Source organism: Dysidea avara, chromosome 7, assembly GCF_963678975.1.
Source record: "Dysidea avara chromosome 7, odDysAvar1.4, whole genome shotgun sequence".
Classification (NCBI taxonomy): Eukaryota; Metazoa; Porifera; class Demospongiae; order Dictyoceratida; family Dysideidae; genus Dysidea; species Dysidea avara.
In genome coordinates this window covers 36,835,472-36,855,237 of record NC_089278.1, presented here as the reverse complement: position 1 = coordinate 36,855,237, position 19,766 = coordinate 36,835,472, and the positions used below count along the sequence as shown (strand labels likewise).

General features: G+C 37.3%; 2 protein-coding genes across 3 annotated transcripts in view; one reads left to right on the top strand and one right to left on the bottom strand.

The window, feature by feature from the left end:
• LOC136262573 (death-associated protein kinase 1-like) overlaps positions 1-2,187 on the top strand; it is a 65,233-nt gene extending 63,046 nt beyond the window's left edge. The window contains exons 13-14 of the mRNA XM_066056905.1: positions 1,490-1,543; positions 1,671-2,187. Of these exons, the coding sequence (XP_065912977.1) occupies positions 1,490-1,543; positions 1,671-1,975 (359 nt within the window). The 3' untranslated portion in view covers positions 1,976-2,187. The remainder of the gene's footprint in view (positions 1-1,489; positions 1,544-1,670) is intronic.
• Positions 2,188-5,527: 3,340 nt separating this feature from the next.
• The window catches only part of LOC136262576 (FERRY endosomal RAB5 effector complex subunit 3-like), an 80,256-nt gene continuing 66,017 nt past the window's right edge, over positions 5,528-19,766 (bottom strand). The window contains exons 1-11 of one of the 2 annotated variants that reach the window (XM_066056910.1): positions 15,033-15,568; positions 14,882-14,981; positions 12,469-12,583; positions 12,211-12,339; positions 11,877-11,961; positions 9,137-9,258; positions 7,875-8,204; positions 6,398-6,600; positions 5,877-5,934; positions 5,760-5,827; positions 5,528-5,706 (exon numbers count right to left, since the gene is read on the bottom strand). In XM_066056910.1, the coding sequence (XP_065912982.1) occupies positions 5,617-5,706; positions 5,760-5,827; positions 5,877-5,934; positions 6,398-6,600; positions 7,875-8,204; positions 9,137-9,258; positions 11,877-11,961; positions 12,211-12,339; positions 12,469-12,583; positions 14,882-14,981; positions 15,033-15,262 (1,530 nt within the window). In that variant the 5' untranslated portion in view covers positions 15,263-15,568 and the 3' untranslated portion in view covers positions 5,528-5,616. Of the gene's footprint in view, positions 5,707-5,759; positions 5,828-5,876; positions 5,935-6,397; positions 6,601-7,874; positions 8,205-9,136; positions 9,259-11,876; positions 11,962-12,210; positions 12,340-12,468; positions 12,584-14,881; positions 14,982-15,032; positions 15,569-19,766 lie in introns of those variants that run through there. The other variant, XM_066056911.1, reaches the window with a different exon arrangement.

Sequence of the window (19,766 nt, the reverse complement as noted above, 5' to 3'; positions counted from 1 at the left end):
AAAGAGGAAAATTAGAGTATCCTGATTTAAAGCAGACAGCCCGTGTGCTACTGAAGTATGGGGTTGAGGGTGAAGGTTACTGGAACAGTGACAAATTTATTGCCCAAGTTGAAAATGTTATTAAAGTTGTTAAAGTTAAGTATCCCAGAGAGTTGTATAATGTAATTTGGCTTTTTGACCATAGTTCTGGTCACACAGCTTTTGCTGATGATGCCCTAAATGTAAACAGAATGAATGTACATTCTGGTGGGGCACAACCAAAGATGCGGGATACTATGTAGAGGGGTAGGGTACAAAAAATGGTACTCCCTGATGGTACGCCTAAAGGGATGAAGAAAGTTTTGATTGAGAGGGGCATTAATGTGACTAAAATGATAGCTGAACAAATGAGAAATGAACTTCAAAAAATGCCAGATTTCAAGTAGGAGAAAACCAGGGTTGAAACATTATTGCATTCAAACAATTTTAAAGGTTATTTTATTCCAAAATTCCACTGTGAATGAAACCATAGAACGAGTATGGGGACAAAGCAAAAAGTTTACCAGAGCTCATTGTGATTATTCATTGAAGGGGTTAGAAAATACACTGGATGAATCATTAGATACCATTCCACTGAACACCATAAGGAGATTTTTCAGGGAAATGAGGGACTACTTAGCAGCCTATAGAGAAGGGTTAACTTTGGGTCCACAAATGGAAGCTGCTGTAAAGCAGTACAAGTCACACCGTAAAGTCCGAGAATAGATAATGGAGCTTTTAAAACTTCTTGTAAATGCATTACACTAACTAATTTTTAATTTTTTTTTCAGTGCAATTTTTGTATCTATCATGTTCTAATTATAATTCAAGTTTTGTAACCTTATGTTATTGTAGAGTACAGATAAATTGTAATTTATATATGTAAAAAAGCTGGCATAACTTCATGCCATCATTAAAAATCAATATTATTTTTCAGTGGAAAGTTTCCTCCTATCCACAGCTTGGTGGCACTCAAATGTTAAGCTGGCATCTAGTACATCTGTTGAGAAAAATTGAAATATGCATATTATTAGATATTCATGGTTATTACATCATGGAAGTGGTTGATGATGTCACAAATATTCCAACTTCCTGTTGTGTGTAGAATAGCTGTTATATTACCACACTTCAAAATTTGAAACCTGTAAGTGCTTCAGTGGTGGAGTTATGGTCATTAAACTGTCATAGGCCATAAACCACTAATTTTGGACATTTATAATGACTCGCACCGTAGCACCATTGTGTTTATCATGAATAGGGGAATCATTGCTGGGTAAGTTTTTCTTTGTGTCATCTTTCTTTACCACATACAGAGACAACATTAGTCTTAGTTGTTATCATCTATACACAGTTAATAGGATGTATTGTGTATTACACCTACTACATACTACTGTAATAGTCTAGCCATATGCTTATTATGCTATAGTACACTTTTATGTTTGCTTTACTATTGGTTTATATATTTGCTCAGACCACACTGATCATACATCTACTGAGACATCAAAAGGAAAACCTGATGATAAAGGTAATCATATTGTACAATCACAAGTAAATAATTTGGGAGAGCCCACTATTTACTCTTGGTATGATGTTTCACTATTGGCATAGTTTGAAGTATTGCTACTACGTGTGTGTATTATTTTTTAATATAGATGACTCACAGAAATTTCGGGATAATATTGAGAAATTTAGTCCACAACTACTTGAAACACTTCCTATGGATGACGCTATATTTATAGCTAAGCTACGATCTGCTGGTCTCCTACCTGGTAATTTGAAGGCTGAAATAAAGTCACTGAAGACATCAGCTGATAAAGCAGACTACTTTTTGGACTACGTGATACTACCGAACTTATCAGTTAATCAAACAAACTTTCACAAGTTTTTAAAAGTGATGGAAGAAAGTGGTAACGACACTTTGAGTACACTTGCCAAAGACATTAAAAAACTTAATTGATTTTTTTTTACAAACACTCGTACTAGTTAAGTTATCCTTTCCAGTGTTCTTCATGGCATTTTACAGTAGTTATTAATTTTTATAGTAACTGAGTGTTATTTCTGTTAATTCTAGATCTGTATACAGTGATTCTTATTTTTGTAGAATTTCTTCATACACAAACTAGTATGCTAATATTTGGTTCTATTATACATCAATTGGTTAATGAGAGACTGATAATTTGGTGCGTATATTAGGGTTGAAATATACTGCAATAAGTAAGGATCGACCGTTGGATGATAAGAATTAGTGACAATTTGGTGTATATACAAGTATAATCATGTGATAGTATATTTCTTAACATGTTCAGGAAGATATATAACCAAACAGAACAATAATTTTAAATTGAGTTTGTTAATTATTTAACAATAAGTATGGATTTGTGATCCATTATTAATGAAGCTCAAGAAGTGACTACTAAAAGCTGTAGAGTTAAATGTATTTTGTTTGTCAGGAACATTATCACGGGTACTTAATGCACCTATCCCCTCCCCCTGGGCTTAGTGGGGGATTTTGGTCTGATTTGATCTGAAATTCTTTCCCAATAGTGGGCCAGGGCATTTGACCACTCAAAATTCAAGGTGTTTGTTTAACTTGCAAGCTACATAAGAACTAGCCTGTTTCCTAAAGCGTTTATACTGCAGCCATACTTTGACCACTAGTTGTTCCCCCATGGGTGGAGAATTTGATTTTTTTTAAAAGTCAAATCTCTACCATTTTCCCTCTTATGCCCAGGAGGGTGGAGGTGGGGAATAACATTGATAGGTGCATAAGTACAACGTACTGGCCTTTTTATGGTATGGAGAATCCTGCTATGTACTGGAAGTACAATCATATTGGTGACTGCAATCCAATTGCAATACTAGGCCTTCTACTACATAGGCAGGTTGAAAAAACATATTCTCTGGAATCAATTTCAGCTCCTCCTACATGTGCAGGACCATCTCCACATTAAACACCATTGTCACTCATGTAGTTATGTACGTGGTGATGTCACTTTTCAAGAACATGAGGTTTCCTAATGCCATCCTGCAAGTATTGATGTGAGCATGCAGGTATGCTATCAGTATATTGCAAGAACTAATTAATTATAATTGTAGCATTTGGTACTTGCTTTATTACTACATGCACTTGCAGGACAACTAATGTGATTTTTAGTGTCCTATATTGCTGGCACACATGTTGATAGTGCTCTATAGTACCGGTACATGATCTTCATGCCATCCTTTAAGTATGTATAGTTAATAACAAATATGCAGGGTTAGTTAAACCACATGCAAGCTAAGGCAATTGTATACGGGAGTGTATAAACAGTGGAATGGACTACTGGAATGGTGGAATGGAATTTTTTAAAGTTCAATATCATCTTTTACATCCAAATAAGTACAACTCCTCCCCTTATGTAAGCAAATAAATAGGATTCCCCTTGAAGTCAGCTCTTTTTCCTCACCACAACACTTGTATGACTTATAACTTAATACTTTATTACTTGTGTGAAACTAACTGTGGTTCAGTTCAGTGTGCAACATAGCACTGCCACAATGAACTTTGGCTTAAATTTTGTTTTCTGACATAATTGTGGCAAAGGCTCATTGTAAACGCTTACAAGATAGTCCCGTTTCACTTTACCCAAAGATTTTCGCTTAGGCTCCTATAGGTTAGTGGTAAACACCTCGTACAGGCTCTGCCTTCTGTGTTCGTCCTCCAGTGCCTAACTGGTAAAGTTGATAATAAATGAATACTTCATTATACAGTGAATGTACTTTCACAATGTATTCATGTAATCAGCTAGCTAGCTAACAAGGGTTAAGTCAGGAGTCTTCTTAGTGTTCCCAATAAACTGCTATTGTGCATTTTCATAACTTACTTTACAGTACAATATATTGGTAAACTTTGTCTATGGTGAGGTGAATTATGCTAAAAGAGCTGACTTCAAGGGGAATCCTATTTATTTGGATTTAAAAAATGATATTGAACTTTTAAAAAATCCATTCCACCATTCCAGTAGTCCATTCCACTGTTTATACACTCCCATTGTATACCTACTTGACAGGTGGTGTACAGACTGTACACAGAACACAGTTTCAGTTTCTACATGATGTTTACCTTACCATCAACAAATTAAACAAAAACGAACTTGTGCATAATTTTTTTAAAGCCAACACATTTAATTTTGCAATTATAGTTACTGTAAGGAAAGCAAAGGTTCTATGAAAGTGATAAAGTCCTTTAAGGTAACATGATTATGATCCTATAAGCATATTTAGAGTGAACAGATGTAAGCAGGATTAGCAAAACAGTTGTGTCAAGTGAAGTGATTGCACACACAATTCCTCAGTGTAGACTATGGTATACACATGGTGGCAGTAATATCATTTTTCAGATGCACAGTAGTACCTGCCAAATCATGCTAGTTATTTATTTACTATAGCAGTAATGAGGAAAATCTGAATACAGCCTCATACAGTTTTGCATGTCAGTGCACACCTATAATTATACTTAAAACATGTAAGTGTGAAAGAAGCCTAATACAACACACTGGATAAACACACAGATCTTAATACTCAGCACTGGCACATAGCATAGAATGCAGAGCACTTTTGTAGTAGGGAAGGCAAATTGCAAATGTACCTGTATTTATCCAGAGTTTGTGGATAAAAAATTCCATGAACAAAATGGTGCATCAAAAAGGTCCTAAAAATGAAAAAAAAAGTTATGACCTAGGCAGATCAAACCCATGTAGGTTGGTCGTAATCACTTGGCGTTAAGGGAGGTACATAAATCGCCACAGTTACTTGTCTGTCGTTTGACAGGAATGCAACTTTTTGTGATCTTTCTCTTACCATCTGAGCCTTCATCGCTATATCAAAAGCATGTATTGATTTGCTACAACATATTAGAGTTGCAAGGTGATAAGTGTTTAATTTCACTAATCGATATGTGCTTTGCATGTGAAGACACTATGAAGTAAAGTTGAGTTTAAAAAGGTGCACAAAAAGGTACAGTTTACAAAGAAAAACATGTGTCAACATGTGGGTGCATCTTACATGTTAGTTGAGTGTTCTACCACTTGGAACAGTTTGTGTTGTAGTTTACTAAGGAATGTAGCTCAGATTTTCTCTACACCTTGAGCACCACAGAGAATGAACAGAAGCACTTGTGAACTGGTGATAATAATCCTAGAGTAGCCTGATGATGAGTGTTTCATTATCAGCACTGATTGTGTTGATTCATATCAAGTTTGGTGTGACAGATGGACAGTCAGATAGCTATTCAGCTTATATATGGGTACATGACTGCTCGATTAGAGTATATCTCTACAAATGCAGGAGCTAAAGCATTTCTGAAATAAAGTGGGGAATCAATATTTATCTAATCCCTTCACTTTGCTATGACTGCAGTTGCTTACACAATATTCACAAGTCTACCAGCCATCATAACATTCTTTATCTTCTAGTTTACCTGCCACGTTAATGTTGTTGTGGCCTTAGTGAGTAATAGGCAAACATAATTAGAAGTATTTGGTAACTATGTATTCAGTTCTATTGCTTTTTTTTCTTGACAACCATAACATTATTATGACACATAAAGCTACACATTGACTATCTCTTAGTCAAATTACGGGTACTGGCCATACGAAACACACGTGGTAACATTTCACACAAGTCAACAAACAGCTCATCTGACAGACCCTATAGATAGTAAATTTTGTGACATGTATACATTCATACATTACATGACTTACTGGTGGAACAACAAATTGTATAGTGCGTGCATCAGCCCCTCCCCATGACGTGCTCTCCATCATAAAACCTACCACATGTAATCTGCTACATTAATAGCTGACAGCAATATCATGTACCTTTAACACACTTCATCACAAGTTCAGCTCGTTTCAAACACCAGTTAATAGTCATCTCCTACACACAGTACATATTTCATATACAGCAAATCAAATTACTAAAACATTAATTTTACATTTCCAAGGATATGCAATTGTTGGAGGGCAACATACATTACAAGAACTAGTGATGCCATGATATATCTTATTATTGTGATAGAATTGTTTTATGATAATCATGATAGAGAAAAAATCTATATCGTGATATAAAAAATACAAATTATTTAGTGAAAAGTGGCTTAATATTTGTAAACTATGAGGACATTTCTCTGGAAACATGTGGTGATGCATAAAAGAGTGAACTTTTAGTCAAATCATTGTTAAAATTAAAATCTTGTACTGTGAAAACATCAACGTATTCAATTCATTTAATATATTGTGACTATCATGATATAAGTCCCATGATATTGTGATTGTCATTAAAATTTTTCATATCGTGGCATCACTATACTAATAAGAACACAAGTCACAATTTGACTTACTGGTGACATGTCATGTACCATCAGTAGTGGTATAGTGATGGTGTGTATGTCATGATGTGATGCAGCATGTAAGCAGTTACGTAACCCCACCATGACAGAGTGACGTGCTGGTATGTCACTGACTGACAACAATGGATCAGTGACAAGATGAAAGATGACATGAACTTCTGATAAATTAGAATGTCTTGTCACATATACATCACCTGGGAGAGAGAGTGTACAATAACCAAAATGATCAAACCTAGATAAAAATATTTGCAGCACTGCTGGTGGTAAAGTAGAAGGCACACTCATTGGTGGGAATTTCTTCCTCCGGGATGTTGCTATGGGTTATTTACTTTTAAGCACACAGTACCTGCCAGCAAACTATACCAGTCAATTCTTTTTTATGCACTGTGTCCTGTTATGGATTTCAAATGTGTACCTAAAGAACTCACCTTACAATTTGGTAACTTTCATACAAAAAGCAAATGTGATAAAATTAAAACATGAATTTATGGAAGCATGTGTCACACTGCCATGCCACTACGAATAGTACTGACGTCAGATGTGTACTATGTGTTCTAAACAATGTGCATGTAAGAAAGTGAGGTGCTTTTAGAGGTGGACTCATAGACAAAATAGAGTGCAACAGTGAAAGTAATGGTTTACTTCTTTGCCTGGAATGATGTCAGTTAAGGGACAAGTTTGTGAGTTAAAGTTCAGCTGAAATGAATGAACAAAGCCAGAACCTTGGCCCAAATGTAGTGCAAATTTGTAGGGTAGAGACCAGAACACACCTTCATGAGAATCGGAATATACCCCTGAGAATGACAAGTAGTAGAAAGCTAGCAGTTAGAAGGACTAGGAAATCATATAGTTGCCAGAATGGAACCAGTTTACAGTTTATTTCGAGGGGAAAAGATGGTGTATTATGTACAGCCCCTATAAGTCGTCATTAGTATGACACAAGTGACATCAAATTGTCTGGATTGTATAAAGCAGTGTGGGTGATTAGACATGCAGATGTGTGTAGTGTGTGTGCGTGCGATGTATGTGTATGTTTGTGTGTGTGTGTTTGTGATGTGTGTTATTCAACAAATTTAAAATACACTGTGCCATGAGTGTGTTTGCTTATATATCACTGTACAGTAGAGATTATAAAGATTAACCCAACAAAAACCAGTGTCATTTTTCCTTCACGGCAGCTCAGCATGCTGTATTGGTTGGGCAATAACTGAACCCATATATGTTTTCAGAACTACCAAAATGCTTTCACCAAGTTTCTATGGAATATTATATTTGTACTATTTAACTGAACTATCTACTAATCAACTAACTAACTGACTGACTGACAAACTAACTAACTAACTAACTACTGTAAATTGGGGACCAACGAAATAGTACATTACTATATTGTCTGGACAAAGTAACTCACTTATACTTCACTTTATTGATAATACAGTACTATCATGATGTAACCACACAGTATACCTACCTGGTGATAACATTACTGACTCAGAGTGTTCCAGAAATCCTGCAGGACCTAATTCAGATCCACCACTTTCAGCATCTCCTCCTCTGAATGCTGCCAAGTTGTAGCCATGTTCTCTACCATCATTAGAGAAGTCACTAAGAGAGGATGAGTTCAGAGATGATGGCACGTCCAGGCCATTCTCATCAGTAGCTAGGATTCCATTAGGACTAATGGTGGTAGAGTCTTTGTTCTCCTGCTTGGTGGTTTGTGCTAGTTTACGGATCGCATTGATTTGCACATCAATATCAGCAAAATGGAAATCAGTTGACTGGTGAGTGATGCTAGCAAATACTACAATGACCAAACAATGAAGACATTATATTCATGGCAATAATTGAGAATGGTGCTTTTCTTTACAAAAAAAATGTCTGTTTTGGCAAAATCAAAGTTTTCACATTATTTCCAAATTTCCTTTATTGTCTTATTATCTACACTACTCTACAGTCCAAGGAATGTTCAGTCTATTGTATTGTGTGGGTAATTTTAGATTTATAGTGCTGGACAGTAGGAACAACAAAGTTACCACACTGAAAGTAAACTACAGGTAATATTTCTATAGATGTCACTTCAGCCCAACAGGTGCTTTTGGAATACCACAGTACTGCCAGTACATACAATGCATGCATCATGCCCTGTCCTCCTTTGTGTCCCATCTAAAACCGATAGTGCAAGGTATCGACAATTTATGGTACTGTATAATGGCTTCCCTACATTTGTAGCAGGAATTGTCAATATTGTCCATAGTGAGTGATGATTGTAGAAGTATTCCTTGTACCATTCTTTGTTTCCTGGACATAGCTGAACAAGAGCATAATGGACACTTCACTATGGTTTGGCCGCATTCAGACAAAGTCAGGCACCATTCTTTCTTTTCGTGTGGTATGTGCAAGTTTACCAATCATAATTATGTTACAAAAAGTAACCAAACAAGTACAAGCAAAATGAATTTCTGTATTCCATAGAAATATAAAGTAGTGAAACAAGGGAGGTTGCCTAGCTACAATTGAAGTAATGGATATTCCATCCTTAATTTCTTGTACTTGTGTGATAAGTATTGACTACCAAATCAGACATGCAGAATGAAAGCTACATTGAGACACTTCTCAAATAAACATTTCCACTACATGACTTTACAATAACACAATATACAACTAAGTAAGCTGCAAAACACTGTCTCAATATTATGGGTGTCTCACACATACTATACTCCAGTACAACTATACCTCTCTTGTTTTCTCCCAGTGTGTTGATCCGACTATCGACCAGTAAGATCAATGCAGACAACTTTTCCGAGTAGAGAGACATGGCTGTCTGCAGTCTGTGTGGCTGGAATGTGCGAGCACCCCTATAGGGGATATAAGTCAAGTTGTAACCAGATTATCTTTCAAACACATTCTAATTGTACAGAATAGCATATTAAAGTACAGTACTACTGTAAATGACAAAAGTTTTGGTGAATCAGAACATGAAGCACTTTGGTAAAGAAAAGTTTGAAGACTTTACGGATTCTTTTAGGAATTATTGGGGTAAGCCTGAGCAAGTCCCACACTGGCAAGAGAGCTGTAAGTCATCGTCGATTATACGACAGTTTACGATCAATATCAGTCATTGTTCATTACACAGCAACTTTACGATTAAATAAACCTTACTATTTCTTTAGTCAACGTCATAGATGAAATCAATGGTGGAGATTACTGGACTTCCTTATTTGTATTTGTCATCATCACTGTCACAGCAACTTCTTGATTTCGCACACCTCCGGAATGAGCACCACCTAAGAGGCTGCCTGCATGTTTTTGGAATCTTCAATAGCGGTGGAAGCGAAAACACGCAACTCCAAGCACCTTCATAGTGATAATGCAGCTATTTACAACTGAATGATGACAGTGATAGTACTAGTGATGACATTGATAGTACTAGTGACAACAGTCAAAAAGCTACCAGATTGTTCACAATTGACTGCGCAGTCTTCAACACTTCCAACCATAATATATGCAGTGGAATATAAAAGAAATGTATATACATTGATTTTAATTGTAATATTTATGTAGTTATTCAGAACATGTTCAATATATGTAATGACTACTACTGCTTCACAGTCACAAGATCATATAAAGCACAATTACAGCTCACTCCATGATGCTGATAGCATCTGTCTAGTTATAAACTTAATTGAGTGACTAAACTCATGTTGGCTTGAGTGACTGATTGCTTACTGCGGGCTATTAGCCTGCAATATGCACAGCAATTCAATGATCAAAGTGAGATTTGCAATGCTTGAAGTCTTTCTAGCAGGCCTCTAACCATTTGAAAGACCCGCTTGTATATCTTTAAAGAATATGCTGAGATTACTGCTATGTAATAATCTCATAATGGTTATTGCTTGCTAGGATATATAGTATAAGGGACCACAAGTCACACACCATCATAACTTGTGCAGTTCCCACTTGTCTATGTTACACGCCATCAAAATACGTAAATTTACAGATGCTGGTTACTATCTTCTGATCATGTTTGATAGGCGGTAAGTTGTGTGGAACATACAATCTTCATGATGAAAGAAAAAAAAAATGGCACAGAAAATGTAGGAATTAAAATAGGCCTAGGCAACAGAAATTCCGTCAAGCACAAATTTTTAAAAATTCTGTAACAACTTGACATTTCTAGTCGACCTGAAGGTACTTTTTGGGCTTGATTTTACCCAACCAATACTGTCATGTCATAGTGAAGATAAATCGAGGCAGGTTTTCGGGTGATATTCTATCATGGGCCGTACCCACATCTTCATCGTCCCTACCATACAGTACTACTGTACTGTATGATTACACAGTCATTTCTCTATCCCATTTAACAAGCAGGAGATATTTGGGGATGCACAAGTTCCAGACACAATTGTACAGATCAAACACTCACTCTCTCCTTGTTCAATGGGCCGGGATTTGCTGATAGACACTACTTACCTGCAGAGCTACATTACTTACTAGTACAAACAATAGTTGTACCAATGTTGCACAAAGTTTCAAAGTGTTCAATAGAAGCAATTACAGGCTTCCTCACAAATACTGCTTTCTTACTATTATTTGCCATCCAAATTTGACTCTTAAAAGTTATTTAATATTGTTGTGAGGGGTATAATATTATTAACACATTGCCTTGTACGCCATTAATTATGTTGTCTATAATCCTGAAATTCACACCATTGTGTAAAGGACAAAATCAATACTGTAAAAACTAGGGCTGAAACGGATAGCAACTTTTACTATCCGGATATCCTGAACAAAACCTATCCGGATATCCTACGGATAGTGACATCATCACTTGCTATAGAAACATTTTATAGTTTATTGTAAACATCCTTGTTTTACTAGTACTAGAAGCAAACAAACATTAACATGATAGCAAAAGGTTTGTGGTAAGGTTTGTGGTAATGTTACAGTGATACTTTGCACCGTCTGTAACAAGATTGGCAGCTGGAAAAGAACTCTTTATAAGGCAATAACTATTCTGTTACAACTTCTTCAGCAACATTCACAGCCTCGCTTCGTAATTTAGCGATGGACGTGGTCACGAGTAAGCTGATTAACTTACCAGGCTGCTGTTAACTTCACATAATCTAGCTTAGCTAACTCTCCATGATGAAAATTGATTCATCTAGTGATGAGAAGTTGGACAGATAAATGGCTTTAAGTTATTACTATCTGCTTGGCTTCAAAGTACTATCCGGATAGTAAATTATTATCCGGATATCCGGATCATACGGATATCTGTTTCAGCTCTAGTAAAAACCCTAAAACTGGAATCATTAATTCTTTCACAAGTAAAAGTATGTGTATATCTAACCCCACCCCACTCTCCAAATCTCTTGCAGGTAACTAGTGTATAGCAAATAACACACAAACTCTGTCACACCATAAGTTCATTATACACATCATTGAGGTTATGAACTATTGATCACACACATACCCAGTAAATGTGGTCGAGTGCCTACACAAGTCCAACACGTTGCATGATAACATTCTCAAGTTGTGCATCGTCTTTAACTGGGAACCTGGATTAGAGAAAACAAGAACAACATGGTCTCAGAATTTTAATAATTTGACTCTTTGGTGGCATGCTCATCCATAAAACAAGTAATTTAGTAATCCTCAATGCTATAGGCACAAACAAGTATGGCTAGTATAGTCAGTAATTTTGTTAGACTACACTGAATGCTCCTAATAGACTGTGATCTCCAAAGGGCTAAAGTTGTACTGTATATGCAGGTGTACGGAATGATAGATACAGAGAATTTCCTTACCAAGATGGATGGTGAAACTCTCCTCCATTCGTGGTTCAGGTGGTGTTTCAGTGTACCCTTCCTCCTGTGGAATAATGGAGCCTGAAGACACTGCTCTCTTGTCACCCAAAAGAGACTGAGTCCTGTCCCCTGAACAGTGTAAACACATAGGGCATGTCTCACAATCAGTTAGTAATAGAGTATATATACTGGTAATTCTTAGAACAGCCATGTACTACTAGAGTACATATACTGCTATACTTTATATATCAGACTCACTTCCCAACTCATCATTTAACATGTCATCATGAAGCTTTACTACAAAGTCACGATACTCTCTCTTCTGAGTTTCTTGCAACTGACTTAGTTCACTTGCCCAGTGAGCTCCCAGGGACTACAAAATTATAATATGCACTAAGTAAAATAAGTATCCTATATTATACTGTTTTGGCAATGGAGTTTGTCACATTGACATTAGAATTCGGCACAAGAATTCATCATAATTAAATAGTGCTCAGCAAAAACTCAACTTGTTTGCACAAGCATTGGTTTTGAGAAAAACTACACTTAAAAATTGTAAAATTATGCATGCTACAAAGAAAAGACACACACATATTTATTGGGCCATTGCTCAGAGAAGGAAGACTAAAATCAATTAAAATTATACACCATCTTATTCGCCTGCTCACGAAGAGTTTGAAAATATTGCTTCATTTCTGTAGCCCCAACAGTCTATGTATGACGTATGTTTGTTTACAATGCGGTAAACATAAACAAGATTGTAGTCATTTCTTCCGCCTTCATACCCATATGTATAAGTGACTACAGAGCTAACATTGTACTTGCTAATCTACAGTGTATAGTGAATTTTAAATGAAAATCCAATGCTGCAGACTAATGCAAACAGAAGCTTTGGCTGCGAACGTAACCGTTTGTTTTCAGTATAGTCACTGTAGAAATCAATTTTCTTACATCTAGTAATACAATTCCAAAACTACTCCACCACGAAAGGATGAAACTTTGATGATCCATTTTTAGATAATGCTGAGAAAATTAAAAAAATTGGAAGATGTGCGAACAAGTCAGGTTTTTGTTGAAATGGTCACAATTGTTTACAAGGAAGCAACTCAAGTCATTAAGTCTAAATCCTTGAAATTAGGTTAGGTATTCCTAATACATGTTGCTGTCAGACCTTCAATGCTGGTCACTGTAAAGTGTTAATAATAATAATAACCGCTCATCATGAGGTAATCATTTTTGTCATGGAGAGTTACACTTGAGACACTAGAAGGTAACTAAGCAAAGCTGATAGGAGGTAACTAAGCAAAGCTGATAGGAGGTAACTAAGCAAAGCTGATAGGAGGTAACTAAGCAAAGCTGATAGGAGGTAACTAAACAAAGCTGATAGGAGGTAACTAAGCAAAGCTGATAGGAGGTAACTAAGCAAAGCTGATAGGAGGTAACTAAACAAAGCTGATAGGAGGTAACTAAGCAAAGCTGATAGGAGGTAACTAAGCAAAGCTGATAGGAGGTAACTAAGCAAAGCTGATAGGAGGTAACTAAGCAAAGCTGATAGGAGGTAACTAAGCAAAGCTGATTGGAGGTAACTAAGCAAAGCTGATAGGAGGTAACTAAGCAAAGCTGAGCAAAGCTGATAGGAAGTTAATTAGCTTATTCACAAGTAACTTGTGAATGTTGCTGAAAAGTTGTAGCAGAATAATTAACAGCTTCTGTATTATAGAGTTGTTTACTACAGTTATACAAGAATACACTTGTTTTCGTGTTTTCTCCAGCTGCCAATCTTGCTACAAATGAACCAAAGTGACAAATTCAAATTCAATCATCTAAGTGACAAATTCAGTTGCCAAAAACTGCAATTTGACAAGTAAAGATTGAAGAGAAGGGTCAGTGAATTGAGACAACAGTACTCAATCCCAAACCTGTGCATTTCCTACCCAAACATTACTGAATCACATAGTATGAATATTTACTAGCAGTTTAACAACCATAAATCCAAACTTCAGGGATCTGAAAATAAAGTGACTGCTCTATTAGACCATTCTATTAGAGTAAGCCTTCATCAGCATCAAATATTTCTGTTAGCAAGTGATGCGCTAGTCGGCTACACAAAATTGGTACCTGCAGCAATATAACAGTTCTGATGATACTTCATTAAATAGTACCATCAACCTGATAACAATAGATACTGTAAAATTGGTGTAGTCCTAGCTACAGGTGTAACCTTACTAGTCCATGAAGTTATATTTCCTTGTATAAAAAAGCTCACGCTTGTATTTCCTTGCCAACAATTTTTGACGTACCTGTAAATGAATAGGGCCTTTATATATTTCAGACTGAGGATATGTCTGAGTGATGCCTGGCATTTAGTCATGGTGGAATGTTAAACAAGTATAGTCAAGGCCTAAAATGATTGAAAAACAGTTGTACGATACATATCCAATGGCTCTAAACTTAATGTTAGTTTTTGAAGAAACAGCATCAAGGAAAGAGGACAAGGACATCAACAAGGAAAGAGTTCAAGACATTAAAAGTAGACTCTATTAATAGCCAGAGTCTATACTTGAGACCAGGATTTATTTTCCAAATGTGCTGGAAACTCCAGCAGGAGTTTATTTGAATGTGGCTTTTATACGAGGACAGATAAAGACTACAACAAATTATATCATGTTACTTCTCGTGCATGAGTGTGCTCCCTCGTCATCAAATTCACATTACTCTCTGAATGTGTTGTACCAAGTCCACCCATTGCTGCAGCTAATTCACCCATTATCCTGCCAAGCAGTCCTCATAATTTTTACATAACAAAAACCTACAAAACTCACTTCTTCTCCAGCACTTCTGATGCATTTTCCTTGCTTTTTAGCATTTCACTTACAGCAAAGGCATAGCTGTGCTCCAGTTGGAACAAGGTATCTGCTGCTGGAGAGTGTATTAGTGTGTGGTAGATTTGGGAGAACGTCTTTTCATCGCTCATTTCCACACTGTGCAAACTCTGCATGTTCTCGCTTGTACAACTCCGCCCAAGCATCAACGGTACTTTTACTGCCACCATCCTGCTTAAGGTAATCTTCTAAACATTGTGTCTCCTGCGAAGCAAGCTTTTCTGCCAGTGTTGTTTCAATAAATTCTGTTAATTTCTCGATCAGATCATCCTCGACGTATTCGGGATGCTGCGCTTCTTCATCAACCAGAGGGCGACCTCTCGCGCGTCCTGTGGGCACGAAAAGGAAACTGTCTCACTGACTACTGTCGTCCTCCCCCAGAAAGTGTATTGGTACGTAAAGCTCTCCTCAGCGACGTACATTTCACTACTAATTCGTTTCCGTTTACTACTCATTATTACAAACCCACAATCAATGCATTACACCTTTCCTCCGGGTACACTGTACTTATAAGCCGGCTCCGTTGCATTTATACAGTACGAGCAAGCTTTAAAGTTTGAAATTTTCCATATGGCTGTTAATTCAATCTTACACGAGCCACCAACCCAGGAGCCCGTAAGCACCACACACACATTCAACTTTCAAGGCACAAACTAATGCACTTCACTGTCAATTTAATGTACAGGGGACCGGATTTGACAAATCATGGTGTCAAATTCCCCACTACTGGGACAAAATTGGTTGTCAAATCCCCACACCCTAGTAGGGGATTTGACAACACCTCAAGGATAACTAAGCGCACCTGTAGTTATAGCATAGATATTAATATATCAAGACACACGGTAGTGTGTCGTGCGGCCCAAGTAGCCGGCGCGCCACACCGTGAGTAGATTTACAGGAAGAAAGTAAACGCGATTTTCACACCTTTGTAGCTCCGTGATTCCTTATCCGATTGAAACCGAAGTTGCTACAGAAGTGCCGGCTAGGTTGGGGAGTCCACATTCCAAATGTGAAGAAAATCGCTCCAGCCATTTCCGAGATACGAGCGGCCAAAGTTCGGGTTTTTTTCTTCTTCTTTTACTTCTTCTTTTCGCACACTTTGCAAAATCCACCATAAAACGCGAATTCGTGCTCCAATCGGGCTGAAATTTGGTACACTTAAAGGGCTCATTAAAGCGAATCTCAGTACCAAGTTTGGTAGGAATCCGATGAACATTCATGGAGTTATGCGTAAATAAGGTCGAAGGTCTGTCACGCCCACAGGGTAAACCGCTTGAAGGAATGAGCTGAAAATTGCTATGTAGATGGAGTAACTATTGTAGGAGTGCCTTTTTGTGGTTTGAAAGGAATCCAGTTAAAGACCATCAAGATATGACACAAAACTCAACCTGTGTCACAATTACGCGATCGATTTTTATGAAAAAAAAACTATTAGTTTTCACGCCTACCAGGCAAACCGCTTAGAGCAGTGAACTGAAAATCGGTGTGTAGCTGGAATAATTATAGAAATTCCTTGTAGTAGTTCAGAAGAATCGGATTATAAACCACTGAGTTATGATTCCAAAGCCAACTACGTGTAGCATATGCGAGATCGAGATATTCTAACAGAACAGTCACTCTAATAGAGCATTCAGCTACGTATATATCTTACTCCATTACAGAATTATATGACATTGCGAGTTATTCTGTAGGGAGTTCAGCTACAAACAGTTAATCTTATAGACAATTCAGCTACAAGCAAGTCACCCTGTAGAGAGTTCAGCTACAAATATGTTGCTGTAGAGATTCAGAACATCATAAGTCACACTGAAGAGAATTCAGCTATAAACAAGTCACCTTGTAGAGACAACAAGTCACTCTGTAGAGAATTCAGCTACAAGCAAGTCACTGCGTAAAGGGTTCAGCTACAAAATAGCTACCCAGCAGAGAGTTCATCTAGATCAGCTACAAACAAGTTACTTTATGCAATGTTCAGCTACAAGTAAGTCACTCTGTATAGAGACTTCAGCTACAAACAAGTCACTCTGTAGTACAAAGAAGTCACCGTGTAGCTGGAGAGTTCAGCAACCAATCAAGAAAACCACTCTGTAAAGAGTTCAGCTATACAAACATGTTATAACTCTATAGAGAAAGTTATAACTCTATAGAGAGATCAGCTAGAAACAATTAGTCATCCAGTAGAGAGATCAGCTACAAGTCATCACCTTATAGAGAGTTTAGTTACAAAGGAACCACCATGTAGAGAGTTCAGCTGCAAACATATCACCCTGTAGAGAGTGCAGCTATGAACAGATCACCCTGTAGAGAGTTCAGCTAGAAAAAGTCATCCTGTAGAGAGATCAGCTAGAAGGATCACCTTGTAGAGAGTTCAACTACAAACAAATCACTTTGCAGATAGTTCAGCTACAAACAAGTCACCCTATATAGAGAGATCGATCAGCTAGAAGAAGTTACCTTGTACATGCAGAGCTCAGCTACAAAGAAACCATCATATAAGAGTTCAGCTGCAAACAAATCATCCTGTAGAAAGTTCAGCTACGAACAGATCACCCTGCAGAGAGATCAGCTAGAAACAAGTCACCCCATAGAGAGAGCAGCTACAAAGACACCATCCTGTAGAGAGTTCTATTACAAACAGATAACCCTATAGAGAGTTCAGCTACAAACAATTCACGCTGTAGAGAGAGCTCCTAGAAGATGTTACCTTGTAGATAGTTCAGCTACAAACAACAAACCACCCATAGAAAGATCAGCTAGAAGAAGTCACCTTGTAGAGAGTTAAGTTACAAACAAACCACCACGTAGAGAGTTCAGCTAGAAGAAGTTACCTTGTAGAGAGTTCAGCTACAAAGAAACCATTCTGTAAAGAGCTCAGCTGCAAACAAATCACCTGTACAGAATTCAGCTACAATCAAATCACCCTGTAGCTAGAAGGAGTTACCTTGTAGAGAGTTCCGTTACAAAGAAACCACCATGTAGAGAATTCAGCTACAAACAAACCACCACGTACAGAGTTCAGCCAGACGAAGTTACCTTGTAGAGAGTTCAGCTACCAAGAAACCATTCTTTAAGAGCTCAGCTGCAAACAAATCACCTATATACAGAATTCAGCTACAAACAAATCACCCTGTAGAGAGATCAGCTAGAAGAAGTTATCTTGTAGATAGTTCAGCTACAAATAAATCTCCCTGTAGAGAGATTAGCTAGAAGATGTTACCTTGTAGATAGTTCATCTACAAACAAATCACCCATAGAAAGATTAGCTAGAAGAAGTCACCTTGTAGAGAGTTCAGCTACACACAAACCACCATGTAGAGAGTTCAACTAGAAGAAGTTACCTTGTAGAGAGTTCAGCTACAAAGAAACTATTCTGTAAAGAGTTCAGCTGCAAACAAATCACCTGTACAGAATTCAGCTGCAAACAAATCACCCTGTAGAGAGATCAGCTAGAAGAAGTTACCTTGTAGATAGTTCAGCTACAAACAAATCACCCTGTAGAAAGATCAGCTAGAAGAAGTTACCTTGTAGAGAGTTCAGCTACAAACAAACCACCATGTAGAGAGTTCAGCTAGAAGAAGTTACCTTGTAGAGAGTTCAGCTAGAAGAAGTTACCTTGTAGAGAGTTCAGCTACAAAGAAACCATTCTGTAAAGAGCTCAGCTGCAAACAAATCACCTGTACAGAATTTAGCTACAAACAAATCACCCTGTAGAGAGATCAGCTAGAAGAAATTACCTTGTAGAGAGTTCAGCTACAAACAATTCACCCTGTAGAGAGAACAGCTAGAAGATGTCACCTTGTAGAGTGTTCAGTTACAAAGAAACCACCATGGAGAGTTCTGTAATAAATATATGTATTATATTACATTTACTGATAAAATCAGAAATATTTAAAGTACATCTGCTTCATCTTTTCTTCTTCCTGTGGTAAAGAAAAAAAGATAAGTTAAAAAAGTCCCAAAGATACAAATACAAAAAGAAGTGAAATCTAATCCAAAACAGCCAAGCTGTAAAAAAAGAGTGCGGCCCTCAAAAAGGCTATGGTGAAAAAAGATGTGAAATCCAAGGTGGCGGCCAAGAAATGGCTGTGATGGTAGGTTAATGGTAAAAATTTTAATAACGACAATTCAGATGAATTTGGTGCCGCTTGGTCTTGGCACAAAATTCACTTGAATTGTTGTTATTAAAATTTTTACCATTAACCTACCATCACAGCCATTTCTTGGCCGCCACCTTGGATTTCACATCTTTTTTCACCATAGCCTTTTTGAGGGCCGCACTCTTTTTTTACAGCTTGGCTGTTTTAGATTAGATATATATTATCTATGAATATAGCAAGTGCGATTTTATTGTTTAGAAATGCAACTACCGAAAATCGGTCAGTGAATGTCAATTGCCCCAGGGGTGGGGACAAGAAGCAATGTCAAATCCCCACCTGGGGTGGGGCATGAAATTGACAAGTACATAATGCACCTATCAATGTATTGCCCCACTGCCCCCTTGGGCATATATATGGGGCTATAGTGGGGATTTGACACAGCCGAATGTCAAATGCCCCATAGTAGGGCAAACCTATTAGTCTCGTGCCCAGACCGCTTTTTTTCTTATTGTGTGGGGCGGAGAAAAAAAGGGTCTGGTGGATCACCAATACATTTTTTGTGCTCTTTTTGTGTGGG